This window comes from Scyliorhinus canicula, chromosome 11 (assembly GCF_902713615.1).
Source record: "Scyliorhinus canicula chromosome 11, sScyCan1.1, whole genome shotgun sequence".
NCBI lineage: Eukaryota > Metazoa > Chordata > Chondrichthyes > Carcharhiniformes > Scyliorhinidae > Scyliorhinus > Scyliorhinus canicula.
Genome location: NC_052156.1, coordinates 38,313,862 through 38,331,153, shown reverse-complemented (window position 1 = coordinate 38,331,153; position 17,292 = coordinate 38,313,862). Strand labels below are relative to the sequence as shown.

The window sequence follows — 17,292 nt, the reverse complement described above, 5'->3', positions numbered from 1 at the left end:
ACCAGTGGAGTGCTGCAGGGATCAGTGCTGGGACCTCAACTATATACAATCTACATTAATGACTTGGATGAATGACAGACTGCATTGTAGCCAAATTTGCTGATGATACAAAGGCAAGTAGGACAGCAAATTGTGAAGGAAGATAGAAAGAGTTTGCAAAGGGATATGCATATATTAAGTAAATGGGTAAAATAATTGGCACATGTAGTATAATGCGGGCAAATGTGAACATGTCCACTTTGGCAAGAAGAATAGAAAAGCTGAATATTATTTAAGTCATGAAAGACTGCAGAATTCTGCAGCGCAGAGGAATCCGGTTGTCCTGACACGGATCACAAAAAGCAAGCATGCAGGTGCAGCAAGTAATTTGGAAGGCAAAAAGAATGTTGCTATTTGTTGTAAGGGAGGTGGGGTATCAAAGTAGAGAAGTCTTGCTACAACAATACAAGGTGTTGGTAAGACCACAATTGGAGTGTTGTGTACAGTTTTGATCTTACTTAAGGATGGATACACTGGCACCGGAAGCAGTTCAGAGAAGGTTCACTATGCTGATTGCTGGATGAAGGGGTTGTCTCTTGAGGAAAGGTTGAGCAGGTTACGACTATGTTCATTGGAATTTAGAAGAATTGGAGTATTGTGTACAGTTTTGATCTCCTTACTTAAGGATGGATAAACTTGTACCGGAAGCAGTTCAGAGAAGGTTCACGATGCTGATTGCTGGATGAAGGGGTTTTCTCTTGAGGAAAGGTTGAGCAGGTTAGGACTATGTTCATTGGAATTTAGAAGAATGAGAGTTTACCTTATTGAAACATATGTAATTCTGAGAAGGCTTGACTGGGTAGATGCTGAGAGGATGTTTCCTCTTGTGGGAGAATATAGAACAAGGAGACGGTTTAAAAATAAGGGGTTTCTAATTTAAGGCGGAGAGGGGATGGAATATATTTTCTCAGAGGGTTGTTAGTATTTGGAATTTCTTTCCAAAGAAAACAATGGAAGCTGGGTCATTGAATATATTCAAAGCTGAGTTAAACAGATTTTTTCTCATCAAGGGAGTTGAGAGTTACAACAGACAGGCAGGAAAATTGAATTAAGGGGACAGTCAGATCAGATAGGAAATGATCACATGTTGGAACAGGCCCGATGGGCCAAATGGCCTCGTCCTCCTTCTTACTCATCTTATTTTGTGATCTCTGTCCTAAATGACCAATGGCTTATCTTGAAACCATAGACTAAATTCTTGCTCATGGATCAATGTCAGGCCAATTTCTGGTCTGCAAATCCAATTTAGGAAAAAATGCCCCGACCTTCAGATTTTCACTCTAGGGGTGGGGGGAAATCAGGTTTATTGGGGTCAAGGGAAACAGTATAGAGGCTGCTGGGTGCTGAGGTGGACAGGTGGATATATGGCTATCTCCACCTTGTCAAACCAATGAAAGAAACAAAAATGCAGTGAACAGCCTACCAGTCCTCACCGCTCCAGCCCCCTCACACACTCACAATGTCCCATCCGTGCCAACCCATAAAACCTCATTCCCCCTCCCCCATTCATCCCAATAATCACTCACACCCTCCAGGCCAACCAATGCCCCTCTCTTCATCCTCCATGGCCCCGCATGCTCTCCATGCTAACCAATGCCCCTTTACTCACCCCACCTGGCCCCCATAGCCTCCATGCCAACCTATACCTACCTCCCTGGATCTCATGCACTCCACGGCAACTTATGCCTTTCTACCCATGCCATGTCTCCGCATGCCCTTCATGCCAACCTACAACCCTTTACCCAACTCATGTCCCCTCACAGTATCCTTGTCAGCCTATGCCCCTATGTCTATCCACCGTAGCCTTTCATAACAATAATAATAATAATCTTTATTGTCACAAGTAGGCTTATATTAACACTGCAATTAAGTTACTGTGAACTTACTAGTTGCCACATTCCGGCATCCGTTCGGATACACAGAGGGAGAATTCAGAATGTCCAAATTACCTAACAGCGCGTCTCTCGGGACTTGTGGGAAGAAACTGGAGCGCCCAGAGGAAACTCACGCAGACACGGGGAGAACGTACAGACAATTTCCCAAACCGGGAATCGAACCTGGGATCCTGGCGCTGTGAAACAACAGTGCTAACCACTGTGCTACCATGCCACCCCATTCCTATATCAAATTAGTCCCAACTCATGATCCCACCCACTACCCTTTTCCTCTACTCCTACCATGCCAACTCACCCGGTATCAATCTTGGGAGCAGATTTCAGGATCCATGCTGAGAATAAATAAAGTTTGGTCATATAGAACTTGAGTATCACTAAAAGGAGACATGTATTTTGCCTTACAATCATCAGGATATTCACAAGAATATCAAATGTAAAGGGACTAGCAATTTATACTTCATGAGAAGAGAATGCTGATTGGTTGAGAAAGTGGACTCTAATTGGTGGCGGCCTTTCCATAGAGAATGGACTCGTTAACTGATGACTGACAGATCGAGGAATCCAGCATCAGGATGGAGACCTGCTGAGAGCCACCACCCAGCCTTTACCGCTGCCCGCCTTCCTGCAGCCTCTACCCATGGCCCTCGTTCTGCTCTCACTTGCCTGCAGCCTGGGTCCCTTATCCTAGGCCGGAGAGGCTTTGCGAGCAGCAACACCATTCCCACTAGTGCTGCCAACATGCAAGCTTCTTATTCGGCAGTCACTCTTGAAGAGGTGGGGTTCTCTCTCCCCCTCCCCCCCACTGGTGTCCTTGAACCTCAGTCAGTCCAGCTGCTGCCCAGTTCAGTTCCTGAGAAGGTAGCCTGGGCGGAATTCTCCGACTCCCTGCCGGGTCGGAGAATCGACACGGCACCGCGTGAATTGTGGCATGCCACCCCGATGTTGCGACACAATTCTCCGCAGAGCGGAGAATTGGCGCCATCGCCACAGTTTCAGTCGAGTATGCGCCGACTCTCCGGCCCGGGCTGGCACGGGCTGGCGTGCCGATTCTCTGGCCTAAATGAGCCGAGCAGCCGTCACAAACAAATCCGAGTCCTGCCGAGTCTAACATCCCCTGAGCCGGCGGGACCTCGGCGTTGAAGGGTCGGGAACCGGCCTGTGGGGGAGAGGGAGGGGTCTGACCCCAGGGAGGGCCTCCGTAGTGGCCTGGCCCGCGATCGGGGCCCACAGATCGGTGGGCTGGCCTCTCTGGCTGGGGGCCTCCTTTCCTCCGCGCCGGCTCCTGTAGCCCTGTGCTATTTGGCGTCGGGGCCGGCGCGGGGAAGAAGGCCACTGCGCATGCACTAGTTGCCGCTGGCCGAACTGCGCACGTCGGGATCGGCAGCTGGAGCGGTGTGGGCCACTTCAGTGCTCTGCTAGCCCCCTGTGGGCTGGAGAATGGGGTCCTGGAACGGGCGCCAATGCCGGAGTAAAACACTCCCGTTTTTACGCCGGCGTCGACACTTAGCCACCTAATGGGAGAATCCCACCCCCTGACTCTGGGCTCTCCTGGTTCTCCAGCCAGCAGGCAAGACCCCCTTTGCCTCCATTCAATATTGCTGTGTGTGTGTATTTCTTCCAAGCATACAGGTTATACATAACCTCAACTATCTGCACATAGGGGCTTTGTTAAACTGTTCACAGCAGAGTATTCAAACTGTTGTCAGTAATAGCAGTGTAATGGCAGAATGAACAAAGGAAAAGATCACTCCACTCAATCTGATTGGAGGTAAATGACGTGGAATGTAATGCTGTGAAAGCAGGGATAAAAGTTGAGGACATTTGAAATAGTAACTAACAAAATGATTAAAATATCAACAAATAATAGCAGTGCTTGTTCTTCTTATTATTTTCAATGTTACCAGAATGTTACATACTTACTCTGATCTGTTTAGAGCTAAACTGGTCCAGTAAGCTTCTAGTGGTGCTGTCACCACAGCATCAAAAAGTACTTCTTGGATCAATTCTTTGTCACCTGTAGGTTTAGAATGAAAGCAATTAAAAAAATAAACCACAGTTATGTTCTTTTTGTAGAATAAAGTAATAAAACAATAAAAATGTTGCACTTACACTGTATAAATGGCTCTTTTCCCGTGAGAAATAGTTTGACAGCTTCGAGCTGAAAGAGGTTTCGATATTGAGGATGTTTGTCAGTATTACAGTAGTTCCTGTAATCAGATGAGAAATGAATTTCATCAGTTTAGCGACAAGTCTATATATCTGAATTTGCCCATGCATAAATTACAAACATACAAGCGTACGAACAAGGAGCAAGAGTAGGCGATTCGGCCCCTCCAGACTGGTCCACCATTTAATTAAACCATGTTTGATCTGACAGTAACCTCAAATCTGCATCCTGTCTACCCCCACCGGCTCCATAACCTATCACCCTCTTGCTACCCCCAAGAATCTGTCCACCTGTGCCTTCAAAATATTCAAAGACTGCGCCACTGCGTTTTCTGGAAGGGAGGTCTAAAGACTCGTGGCCCTCTCTATCAAAGTAAAGCCAAACTGTGCTTAGGTCTGAATATTCTCCACCTTGCTTTGTGTCCAGTGATATCTTGCCCTGCAAATTAGTTCATGTCAGTTTTAAAGAACCAAATGGGTCTCAGAGCAAGGCACTTGATCTGGTGTCATAGATTACGGCAAGCTTTTACTTTGCATTGTACTCAGGAAGAGAATGTGCATAAGATGTAATGCAGAGGAATCATTCTTTTTATTAAGTTTGCATATGTCAGGTATACTTTTGGACACCTAGCTCACTGGAATTCATCCATCAAGCCCATGATTCCCATGAACTGGTATGTGTCAATGTGCACAACAGCCCAGATTTTACCAAAGTAATGGTGAAGCTATTGTATCTGTTATTAAAGTGATTTCTGGCAACTGCTCATGCACAGGAAGTTGCTGTCTGAATTGTCCAACTCCTTCAGAAGCTTTGCCATACCTTTTCCTTGTCAGGTATGTCAGCATTAAAACATATCGACGGGCATAAAGTTGTGTGTTAGATACCCACTAAAAACCGCAGAAAAGGTTAGGGCTTGAGCATTCCACTGGAAGTATTTTTTAGTAGTTTGATAAGTCTTAAGTATTGCCAAATGACCTGACTGGCATTGAAAATTAACATTTACATGAGAGGAGTGTCCTACCTTCAGATTTAAAAAAATTAAGTTTAAAAAAATTTATTTCATGTACTCCTTCTTAATTCCAATTTCCTTCCCTCTATTTTATTGTTTGTCCATGATTTAACATTTGAATTAAATATTGACACTCCCTGATTCAGACTCTGCATGCCTCAGTGAGGGTTCTTTATTTTGATGGTTTAAAGAACTACACAGTTGCTTTCCCTTTGCACACGGGTTTCAGATCCTTGAAATGGACTCCAAAATGGATTTCAAATTACTGCACATCCCAATTCTAAAGTACATCGAAAGTTTGTGGGATTCAGCGCAATAAACGGTTGGAGTCACTCATTTGCCACTGACTGCAAAACCTAAGCTATTATAATTCAGAATAATGGGCCACAGGATACAAAATTATTACATTTTACTGATAAATTATGCACTGTGAATTCTGCAGGCTACCACGTTTTGTCCAAATCTGTGACAGGTAGATAAATAACATTCTGTTACACTGCATATCTTAAATCACAGCTGTTCCTCCTCTGCATTATCTGCCTTCGTTGGAAGTTCGACTTCATGGTGTGATTGCAAGCCTACTTCAAAGATTTTCCTTGAATCGATCCCTAACTAGCCACTGATGTGCTGTGTATATATTTATGTACACATCTCGTCCATGGGCCCAGATTTTCGACAGGATGGAGATGCTCTCCGTTATTGTAAAAATAGCGGAAACAGCTGAAAATCCTAAGTCTTGTCCCCAAACATGTCACGTTCTATTTTCGCACAGGCAGGAACATGATCAGGCAGGGGTTTGCACTTGGGTGTTTTATGCAGGTAACGCTCCATTTAAATCATCAGCTACCCTCACTGTTGTGGGAGTTTGAGCAGCACGCTACACAATACACGCTGTTCCTCACAGCGCTGAGGACCTGGGTTCGATCCCGGCGCCGGGTCACTGTATGCAGTTTGCACATTCTCCCCATGTCTGAGTGCGTCTCACCCCACAACCCGAAAAGATGTGCAGGGTAGGTGAATTGGCCATGCTAAATTGTCCCTTAATTGGAAAAAAAAGAAATGGGTCCTCTCATTTTAAAGGAAAGAAACCTGCAGTGGGATTTTTGTAGGACAGCAGTATGAAACTCAATGTGAGCTGGTAAGAGCTGGTCTGAACTTGGTGGATTTGTTGGATAACCAGGGTATTCCTTTGGAGAGATAAGGTATCCCTTTGGATATGGTCCATGGATAACCTTGATAGACGTAAAGCACCCATTGTGGCAGGTAAGGCACTCTTTGGGAGAGATAAGGCACCTTTTGTATTTGTTACAAGTAGTCATGATTGTGCATGAAAATGCATAAACTATTTGGAACTGTTAAACTTGTCAAATAATTGTCAAAGAACCCAAGAGGAATCACTCTAACTGCCACTCCCGCCTCCCATAAAAGAACAGTCAAAGCTGTCAAAGAACTGTCAAAACTGATTGGAACTGTCAAAGCTGTCAAGGGATTTAATTCTGCTCAGCTTTAAATTTTAAAAAATGGGTTGCAGTATTCTCCATCGGCGGTCCCCTCGGATTCACCAGCAGTGCACCCACGCTCACAGGTTTCCCGGCGGCGTGGGATGTATCCCAATGCTGGCAGGGGTGCACCATGCCGGTAAATGGATTTGGCGTGACAGAAAATTCCCGCCTGTGGAGCTTATAAAAGCAATGCTTGATATTTCATTCTGTCTGTTGACTTAAGCCTGAGGGCCGCCATTACACAATTTGTGCTGCAATGACTGATTGTCAACATAACGTTATCATAATGCAGTGCCGGCTAAGTGAGCAATGTGATTGATAGCATCAAGTAGTTATAGAATAGAAAGGAAGAGAATAAATCTGTAAGTGAAATGTTTGTTTTCATAACATCAAATTACTACGGATGCTAGAATCTGAAACAAAAGAGAAAATGCTGGAAAATCTCAGCGGGTCTGGCAGCATCTGTAGGGAGAAAAGAACTAACGTTTCGAGTCCGACGATTCTTTGTGAAAGCTAACAGACAGAGAAAGTGGGAAATATTTATACTGTAGAGTCAGAATGAAAGATGAGTCATAGCGACTTCAGGAGGCGGGTTTGGTGATAAACCTAGCCAAAAGTGTATTTGGAAAAGCCCGAGTCACTTTCCTTGGCCAAACAATCGGACAGGGTCAAATGGTCACTCAGGATGTGAAACCAACAGTTATTGAGGAGTTTTCAATACCCTCAAGATGAAGGGAAATGCGATTTCTTGGCATGAGTGGATTTGATCGAACATTTGTGCAAAAGTTTTGTAGCGTGATTGCTTCCCTGATGGACTTGCTGAAGAAACGTCGAAAGTTTCAGTGGACAGCTGACTTTCAACAGGCATTTGACTGCCTGAAAGCTGTGATAACCAATGCTCCTGTGTTGGAGAATTACAAGGGACTCTGCGATCAGATTGAAATAAAGTATCTGACTTTAAAGAGAAATGCCGAAGCATAAAGAAATGGATGGATTGTGCAGAGACCTTCTTGTTCAAAGAGACTGTCAATCGGGAAGGATTTCAGTTGGAGGAAGAAGGAAACAAAAATGGACTATATTATTATACCTGTTTGCATGTGTTGTTTTTTTTAAACAAAAAAGCATATTTACTGTGTGCATTTCTTAAAGGATACTGTAAAGGTGAAAAATGAAACCATCTTGAAGTTGATGGTTTATTTTTTTTCTTGGAGGGCGGTGTCATGTGAAAGTACCTTTAAGAAATGGGTGTTTATAAATGGGCGTGTATGTAAATATCTGTTGTGAGAGTACCTTTAAGAAATGAGTGTTTACTACTGCAGTAATGCCAGAGAGTGGGTGGAACTGTGCTGTCTGTTAACTTTTTACCTTTGTTTTTGATCAGGCTGCAGGGTGTGTTTTAGTTTCGTTTTCAGTGCTGGAGTTGAAGCCAGACCAAGCAGGTGTACTGCTGTTCTCTCTACCATCAAAAGACTATCTCTTGATCGTTTGGTGAATTCAGAATTAGAAATGTTTTCAGTAGTGACTTTTAACCTGATGTGCTTCTGATAAAGGTTTTGTTTTTAAGTTGTATGGATGTTAAAAGGAAAGCTTAAAGGATTACTTAGTGTTGTAGTCTTTGGGGGTTGTATTTAAATTAATGGTTGCTAAGATGTTCATTGTATGTTTTAAACAGGTTAACTTGAGTTCATAGAATAAACATTGTTTTGCTTCAAAAAATACTTTTCCTTTTCTGCTGTATCACACCTGAAGAGTAGGCCGTGTGCTGCCCATACCACAATCTATTAAAGGTTGTGGGTCAGGTGAACTCCATGATACACTTTGGGGTTCTCTAATCCCTGTTCCATAACAGGAGGGGAACCTCCAGGTGGTGGGGTTCCAGGTATCTGCCGCTCTTGTCCTTCTAGATGGTAGAGGTTGTGGGTTTAGAAGGTGCTGACTCAGGAACCTTGGCGAGTTACTGCAGTGCATCTTGTAGATGCGACACACGGCTGCCACTGTTTGTCAGTGGTAGAGGGTTTGAATGCTTGTAGAAGGAGGAGCAATCAAGCGGGCTGCTTTGTCCTGAATGGTGTCAAGTTTCTTGAGTGTTGTTGGAGCTGCACCAATCTAGGCAAGTGGAGAATATTCCATTACACTCCTGACTTGTGCCTTTTAGATGGTGGACAGGCTTTGGAGGGGGGGTGGGGTCAGGAGGTGATTTACTCAATGTAGGATTCCTAGCCTTTGACTGCCCTAGTAGCCACAGTATTAATGTGGCAAGTCCAGTTCAGTTTCTGATCAATGGTAACTGCCAGGATGTTCATTGTGGGGGATTCAGCGATGGTAATGCCATCGAATGTCAAGGGGCGATGGTTAGATCATCTGTTGTAGGAAAGGGTCATTGCCTGACACTTGTGTGGTGCGAATGTAACTTGCCACTTGTCAGCCCAAGCCCAAGCCCAAGCCTGGATACTGTCCAGGTCATGCTGCATTTGGACATCGACTGCTTCATGATCTGATGAGTCGTGAATGGTGCTGAATATTGTGCAGTCATCGCAAACATCCCCACTTCTTTTTTTTAATAAATTTAGAGTACCCAATTATTTTTTCCAATTAAGGGGCAATTTAGAGTGGCCAATCTACCTATCCTGCACATCTTTGGGTTGTGGGGGTGAAACCCACGCAGACACGGGGAGAATGTGCAAACTCCAGACGGACAGTGACCCAGGGCCGGGATTCGAACCCGGGTCCTCAGCGCCCTAGGCAGCAATGCTAACCACTGTGCCACCATGCTGCCCAAACATCCCCACTTCTGACGGCACAATAGCACAGTGGTTAGCACTGTTGCTTCACAGCACCAGGGTCCCAGGTTCGATTCCCGGTTTGGGTCACTGTCTGTGAGGTGTTTGCACATTCTCCCTGTGTCTGCGTGGGTTTCCTCCGGGTGCTCCGGTTTCCTACCATAACCCCCTAAAGACGTGCTGTTAGGTAATTTGGAAATTCTGAATTCTCCATCCCTGTACCCGAACAGGTGCCGGAATGTGGCGACTAGGGGATTTTCACAGTAACTTCATTGCGGAATCAATATCAGCCTACTTGTGACAATAAAGATTATTATTATGTTTGAAGGCAGGTGGGGCAGCACGGTGGCTCAGTAGGTTAGCACAGCAGTCTCACGGCGCTGAGGTCCCAGGTTCGATCCCAGCTCTGGGTCACTGTCCGTGTGGAGTTTGCACATTCTCCCTGTGTTTGCGCGGGTTTCGCCCCCACAACCCAAAGATGTGCAAGGTAGGTGGATTGAACATGCTAAATTGCCCCTTAATTGGAAAATATTAATTGGGTACTCTAAATTTATAAAAAAAATTTAAAAATAAAAAAATAAAAATAAAAAATAAATAAAAAATGTTTGAAGGCAGGTCATTGATGAAGCAGCTGAAGATGGTTGGACCTAGGACACTATCCTGAGGAACTCCTGCAGTGATGTCCTGGAGCTGAGATGATTGACCTCCAACCACCACAACCATTTTCCTTTGTGCCAGATATGACTCCAACCAGCGGAGAGTTTTCCCCCTGATTCCCATTGACTTCAGTTTAGCTAGGGCTCCTTGATGCCCGACTCAGTCAAATGCTGCCTTGATGTCAAGGGCAGTCACTTTCACCTCACCTCTGGCATTCAGCTCTTTTGTCCATGTTTGAACCAAGGCTGTAATAAGGTCAGGAGCTGAGTGACCCTGGCGGAACCCAACTGAGCATCCATGTGCACATTAATTCCGAGTAAGTTCCGCTTGATAGCACTGTTGATGACTCCTTACATCACTTTACTGATGATGGAGAGTAGACTGATAGGGTAGTAATTAGCTGGTTTGGATTTGTCCTGTTTCTTGTGTACAGTACAGACCTGGGCAATTTCCCACATTACTTAAATCTGTAGTAGATCTCAAATCTGAGATTTGCCAATAATTTTCAATCTTGTTCAAAGCGAAAAGTACGCTTGCTACCCACCTCCCCACCCCCACAAAGTCTGCGTGTTATTTGCTCGTCAGTTGGACAGATCAAAAACATATGGTGGTTCTCTGGCCTAGTCTCAGTGCAAGCATCAATGGTAAAAAGAGTTAATTGTTGCTGCTTTATCAGATTAATTCATGCTTAAAGCCAACTTCCATTTCATTGGTAATGCTGAAGTACAGACTTTGCATTGCAAAAGCGAGCTGCAATTGTGACAATTACCATAACTGAACATGGCATATGGCGAAGACTAAAATCTGAGAAGCAAACATTTATTCTGCAAGTGTAACTCTTTATCTGCAGGTCATTTTTACAGAGAACAAACAACCAGAATTTGCTGTCAAAGTAACAGTAAGATTAATGGCACTCACTGTTCTTATGCAAAAATTATACAGCAACTTCAGTCAATGGGCACATGTGAAGTTAAGTGTGAATATTCAAAAGGTGCTGTTCACATTGCACCAATCCACTGTTAGTTTCATGAACATGACAGTTTGTTATTTGCCACACCAATGAATTGTCATGTGAGTGTCCCTTTAAGAAATGTGTTCTCTTAACACATGGTTTCAGCGATGTCATTGCGTGGGTGGAGGCGGGCTGCGGCTTGGGTTTTACTTTCATTTTGAGCTGGGAGCTGGCTGGGGCTCTGTGTTTTACTTTCGGTTTACATTGTTAGAAGCTGGATTCAGAAAAAGAAGGCTTATACTCTCTCTCTCTGTATGTTAAAATCACTTGATAATTTAAAAGTGATAACTGTTTTTTGGAATGAATTCAAACCTACTGTTTTGTTAAAAGGGTTTTTCTTGGTTTAGTGGATGTTGTTATCAAATTGAAACAGTTGAAAGGGAAGTTATTAAGGGTTATATATATATATATATATAGAGAGAGAGAGAGAGATAGAACTGTAGCTATGTGGGGTATTTATGTTTGTAGTTGATAAAATGCTTACTGTAGAATTCGTAGAATAAACTTTGTTTTGTTTAAAAGTCCTTAAGGCCTCTGTTGAATAACACCTGAAAAGTAGGCCCTTGTGCCCCTCTTAACCAAAATTAATAAACAGCTGTAGGTCAGGTGAACTCCATGATATACTTTGGAGTTTTCTAAACCTGGCCCAGAACAGAATTGCATTGAATGGGATGAAGTTGCTCAATTTGCATAGTAGATACAAACTAAGCTGGCCACAGAAAGTCTTTAAGTACTCATGTGACATGGGCTTAGTGTTCATTACTGCCAATCATCTTCACTGACACTAAAACGTAGCCGTCGCAAGTGCAAATTCTCATTACTTAAGGTTTTAAGTGTTGGAGGTTTTTAATTTAAAAACTTTTACTTTCTGTCTCTTGTTTCTCTCTTAACTAAATCTTTATTTCTCTCTCTTTATTTTTTATTCTGCCCTGAATTAGTATTGAATTCACCCACACGAATGTACACTTCCTTCTCAATCTTTGCACTTTTTATTTTACAACCTTTCAATTTTAGAAATTAGGTATCGGTTGCCCTCATTCCCTCACTATGCCTTTATCAGCATGCGCATTTGGCAACATGCCATAGAAATATTTTCAAACACAGACATGTAAATGATATTAGGTGTCCTGCTGCAGCGACTTTCGGCCTGTGGTCTCTTACCATTCTTCCATCAGTGTTAAATCAGGGTGATCCAGGTCATGCAAACCTTAATGAAGAACAAACCAGCAATTAAACAGCTACCATCATTCACTAAGATTCATACAGAATACGGTCATCAATCTGCTGTGAAGGTGAAAATTTGAGTGGTGCCGAAGATATGCCTGGGTTGCAGCTAAAAGCAGGTGCAGACAAGGCATACTTGATATTAAATTTAGCCCATTGCATTTAGTGAAATGCCTTTCAGCTAATCATTTCTAATTGTCCTTGGGCAGATGATGGTGAGTTGCCTTCTTGAATACAAATTTGTCGCTTACGAGACCATTTTATCACTCATCAACATTTGCATTTAACAATTCATGTATCGTAATGTTGTTGGACTAGTAATCCAGAGATCCGGACTAACAATCTTGAGGCAGGAGCTCAAGTTCTACCACAGTGGCTGGGGAATTCAATTTCAATAAATTAAATCAAAATCTGGAATAAAAAGCGACTGCCAGTAACAAAACTATCAGATTGTGGTGAAAATCCATTTGGTTCATTAATGTCCTTACACTGGCCTATATTTGATTGAAACCCCAGAACAATGTCGTTGACCCTCAACGGTCCTTTAAAACGGTAGAGTGTGCCACTCGCTTGTATTCAGGGTGATGGTGACTAATCATCACCTTCCCAAGGACATTTAGCAATGGGCAACAAATGCTGACTGTGCCAGTGATGCTCACGTGCTGTGAATGAAAGAAAGTCACAATTTATCAGAATTTATGGAAATTCTAATGCTATATCACACATTTATGGGGGTTTCTATTTCTTGAATCAAGAGTAATAGTTATTTGGTACTATAGTTCTATCTTCGACACTGAGAAAGCAGGCTGGATTCTCCAATACCCCAGCCGTATGTTTCTCGGTTGCGTGCATTCGCTGGCAGTGGGATTCTGTACTCCCGCTGCTCGTCAATAGGAAACCCGCTGACTACCGACGGGAAAAGTGAATCGCAACAGCCAGAGAATTCCGGCCATTATTTTATGGAAATACATTGTTTACCTGAAAGACACATCACAAAACACAAAATTTAACACTGCGACTGCCTTTTCTGCATCAGTTTGCAGCTGGAAACCAAGCCTGACGGTCTGTAAAAATCATTTCAGCACTGCTCCAATTTTCAGTCGGGCCTCTGACAGCTAGTGGAAGCTGCTAAGCAAATCAGGCAGGTACTTTTTAAGATGTTTATGTCACTTATGGGTCCCTTTTGTTATTTCCTTCCTTTATTTCCTCTGGTATGTATGCCAACCATAGGGGCTGGTTTAGCTCACCAGGCTAAATCGCTGGCTTTTAAAGCAGACCAAGCAGGCCAGCAGCACGGTTCGATTCCCGTACCAGCCTCCCCGGACAGGCGCCGGAATGTGGCGACTAGGGGCTTTTCACAGTAACTTCATTGAAGCCTACTCGTGACAATAAGCGATTTTCATTTCATTTTTCGGCCTTTGTAACTCTACTACCTGTACACACACGACTGCGAGGCAAAACTTGGTTCCAACTTCATCTACAAGTTTGCTGACAATACAACCATAGTGGGCCAGATCTCGAATAACGACGAGTCAGAATACAGGAGGGAGATAGAGAACCTAGTGGAGTGGTGTAGTGACAACAATCTCTCCCTCAATGCCAGCAAAACTAAAGAGCTGATCATTGACTTCAGGAAGCAAAGTACTGTACACACCCCTGTCAGCATCAACGGGGCCGAGGTGGAGATGGTTAGCAGTTTCAAATTCCTAGGGGTGCACATCTACAAACATCTGTCCTGGTCCACCCACGTCGACGCTACCACCAAGAAAGCACAACAGCACCTATACTTCCTCAGGAAACTAAGGAAATTCGGCATGTCCACATTAACCCTTACCAACTTTTACAGATGCACCATAGAAAGCTTCCTATCGGGCTGCATCACAGCCTGGTATGGCAACTGCTCGGCCCAGGACCGCAAGAAAGTTCGGAGAGTCGTGAATACCGCCCAGTCCATCACACGAACCTGCCTGCCATCCATTGACTCCATCTACACCTCCCGCTGCCTGGGGAAAGCGGGCAGCATAATCAAAGATCCCTCCCACCCGGCTTACTCACTTTTCCAACTTCTTCCATCGGGCAGGAGATACAGAAATCTGAGAACACGCACAAACAGACTCAAAAACAGGTGGATTCGCCTTGCTAAATTGCCCCTAGTGTCCAAAAAGGATGGATGGGGTGACTGGGTTACGGGGATAGGGTGGGGGAGTGGGCTTAGATAAGGTACTCTTTCCAAGGGCCGGTGCAGACTAAATGGGCCAAATGGCCTCCTTCTCCACTGTAAATTCTATGATATTTCTATCTAGTCTTACTACCAGTTAGATTTGATCTTTTAATTAGGAACAAAATTGGCACCATTATAAGAATAATCAGTGACACTGGGCTATAAAATATCACTCGTATTTGAATCTTTGATGGGAACCTGGATGCTGTAAAATCCAATGTGACAGAGTGAAATTCTGATGAAAAATTAATATTCAGTGTGGATCAAAAGTTTTGAGACTTGGTAAGATTAACATTTCTGCAGTGCTGTGGGCCAAGCATCTAATTTGCCATTTTCACTAAGTATACTTGCATTGATTTTTTTAAATGCTTGAGAGTGTGCAATAGTAGTTAAATGGCACCTGTGTCAAGAATGTAGTGTAGAACTGCACATAAACACTACAATAAATTTATCAAGTTGATTTTTAGCTTGTCAATCCAGCTACTAAGTAACAGCTTCAACACTTGGCTGGTGCAGAATTGACTGCACTGTTAAAGACAGATCAGACAGGGGAGATTGAAATGTTGAAAGGGTGAACACAGAAATCCCACCTGTTTTGGTTAGTTGTCTTTATATCTTTACAAATATGCTTTTAATTTCATTTTCAGCTTATGCACATAGTTACAGAAGAGGTTCCAATAAAAATCTGCCAAACAGATACACTCACCACTAATGTTTCAAGGTACCGAGTGCCTTTGTATTTTATGGCTGACAATTGTCACAATATCTAACAACAGTTCATACTTGGGGCATTCTTTACAAAGAATTTGTAGATGTACAGAATAGGGTTTGGCATTTACTTCTTTAGTGAGTTTTTTTGTGAATTTGTGGTTATGACTATCAACTACACAAATACGGTAACCTGAAAAACTCTATTCTGGAGCCTGAGTGCTCCTGATCATCGGGACTAGTCTTTACTGGAGCTGGGAGCGGGGCCTAGTCTCTCTCTTTAATCATGCAAATATATGCATGGTGGAGAGCTCGCCAGATTCCATCGGAATCCCAGTATCCAGCTGCCATTTGGAGCAGATGGCCAGATCTTCAGGTCCAGCAGCAGCAACCTCCCCCATCCCCCCGATAAGGAGGGCCATCCTCACCCTCACCACGGGAATAACGGGTCACAGCACACATACGTAAGATAGCCCGTCCGCTGCCCGCATCGGCCCCTCCTCATCAACCCATCAGCCCTCCGTCAGACTCCCCATCATACCTCCCCATCATACCCTCCCATCAGAAACCCCCATCACTCACCCCTGCCTGAAAGCTGAGCAACAGTCCAGGTAGTACATTGAAAAATCAATACATTTTCACTTACCCTTCCCGAATATCTGCTGCCTCAGACAAAGGTCTTTAAAGCAGCAATTGTTACAAGTCTCAAAGGATTCCTTGAAAGCTCAGAACACTTGAAAGGGCTTCTAATCTCCTGACAGCCTTTGAAATGCAAAACTTCCATTCAATTTCACACAGCAATACATTTCATTAGCCAGTGGTTGACAGTTGTATTGGGCCAGACACAGGTGCTTGCTGGCTCCCACCCTTAGCATTACCTCCTGGCACAGGTTGGCACTGTCCACTCTGGAAGTGCCAAACTGTGCCAGAGACAGTGCCCTGCTATCCACCCCCCCCCCCCCCCCCCCCCCCCCCCACAACCACCCCTAGGTCCTGGAGGGTTCCCCTCGACTGCCTCATGCCTGGCCAAACCTATTGCAAACCTCGCCGACGTGATGTCATGTTGGCGAGGTAAGAATATTTAGTGAGGGAAGATCATCTGGCGGGAGGACGCTAATAATATTAAAATTCATTTCAATTTATTGAATGAGGTTCATGCCCTTTGTGGACGTGAATCTCGTGACGTCGCCAGCGAAAGGTCAGGAAAATCTGATTCTCTGGTGAGAATCGCTCTTCCCCATTCTCGCGTGAGTTTCCGCCTTCACTTATGATCCCACGGGAGGCGAGTGCTGGCTCAAGATTGCGCCTGTGGTGTGAATAAACCAGTACCTATCTGTACTCTTCATGTTGTTTATTAAAATCTGTACCGGATTGTGCACAGGATGGGCCCTGGGATGGGATATGCAATGAATCCAAAGGTTTTCCAGTTTGTTAGCTCTTGTTAACTTTGTCAAGAACAATATTGCTAAGCACTGGCATAGCATCTGGCTTCTGGGAACTGGCGGCTGTGAATCAGAATCCAAGGAGACATTGCCTGTCACATTGATTATTACCTTCTGGATTCAGCAATTTTCTTTCTTCTTCAGCAAAGCTAGACATTAAATTGTCAACAGGGTTTCACTGTTTGAAACAGACTTTGAAACACTTTGCCCAGTTTTGAACTCCCATTTCCATCTTAGTGTCATAGAATTTACAGTGCTGAAGGAGGCTATTCAGCCCATCAAGTCTGCACCGGCTCTTTGAAAGAGCACCCTACCCAAGCCCACACCACCACCCTATCCCCATCACCCAGTAACCCCGCCCAACACTAAGTGTAATTTTGGACACTAAGGGCAATTTAGCATGGCCAATCTTCCTCACCTGCACAGACCGTGGGAGGAAACTGGAGCATCCAGAGGAAACCCTTCTTCTTCTTCTGTGTCTGCATGTTTTTTAATGTCCAAGTTTTGGGAAAATGTTTCAGCCTCATTGTCCTTCACACCAATTCAATTCTTCTCATCCTGTTTAACTTTGGGATCAATCTTCACTTTGCGGTCTTCTGCCTTATTTACAGGCCTTTATCAAGGTCAAGCTTTGCA

At 44.0% G+C, this 17,292-nt stretch overlaps 1 protein-coding gene across 5 annotated transcripts in view; it reads right to left on the bottom strand.

Moving 5' to 3' along the window:
- Nucleotides 1-17,292, bottom strand: part of cacna2d3a (calcium channel, voltage-dependent, alpha 2/delta subunit 3a) — a 1,093,156-nt gene that overhangs the window by 321,132 nt on the left and 754,732 nt on the right. For all 5 annotated transcript variants that reach the window (XM_038812776.1, XM_038812778.1, XM_038812775.1 and 2 more), the window contains 3 exons: nt 12,223-12,268; nt 4,044-4,141; nt 3,855-3,948 (listed from right to left, as the gene is read on the bottom strand). In XM_038812776.1, the coding sequence (XP_038668704.1) occupies nt 3,855-3,948; nt 4,044-4,141; nt 12,223-12,268 (238 nt within the window). The remainder of the gene's footprint in view (nt 1-3,854; nt 3,949-4,043; nt 4,142-12,222; nt 12,269-17,292) is intronic.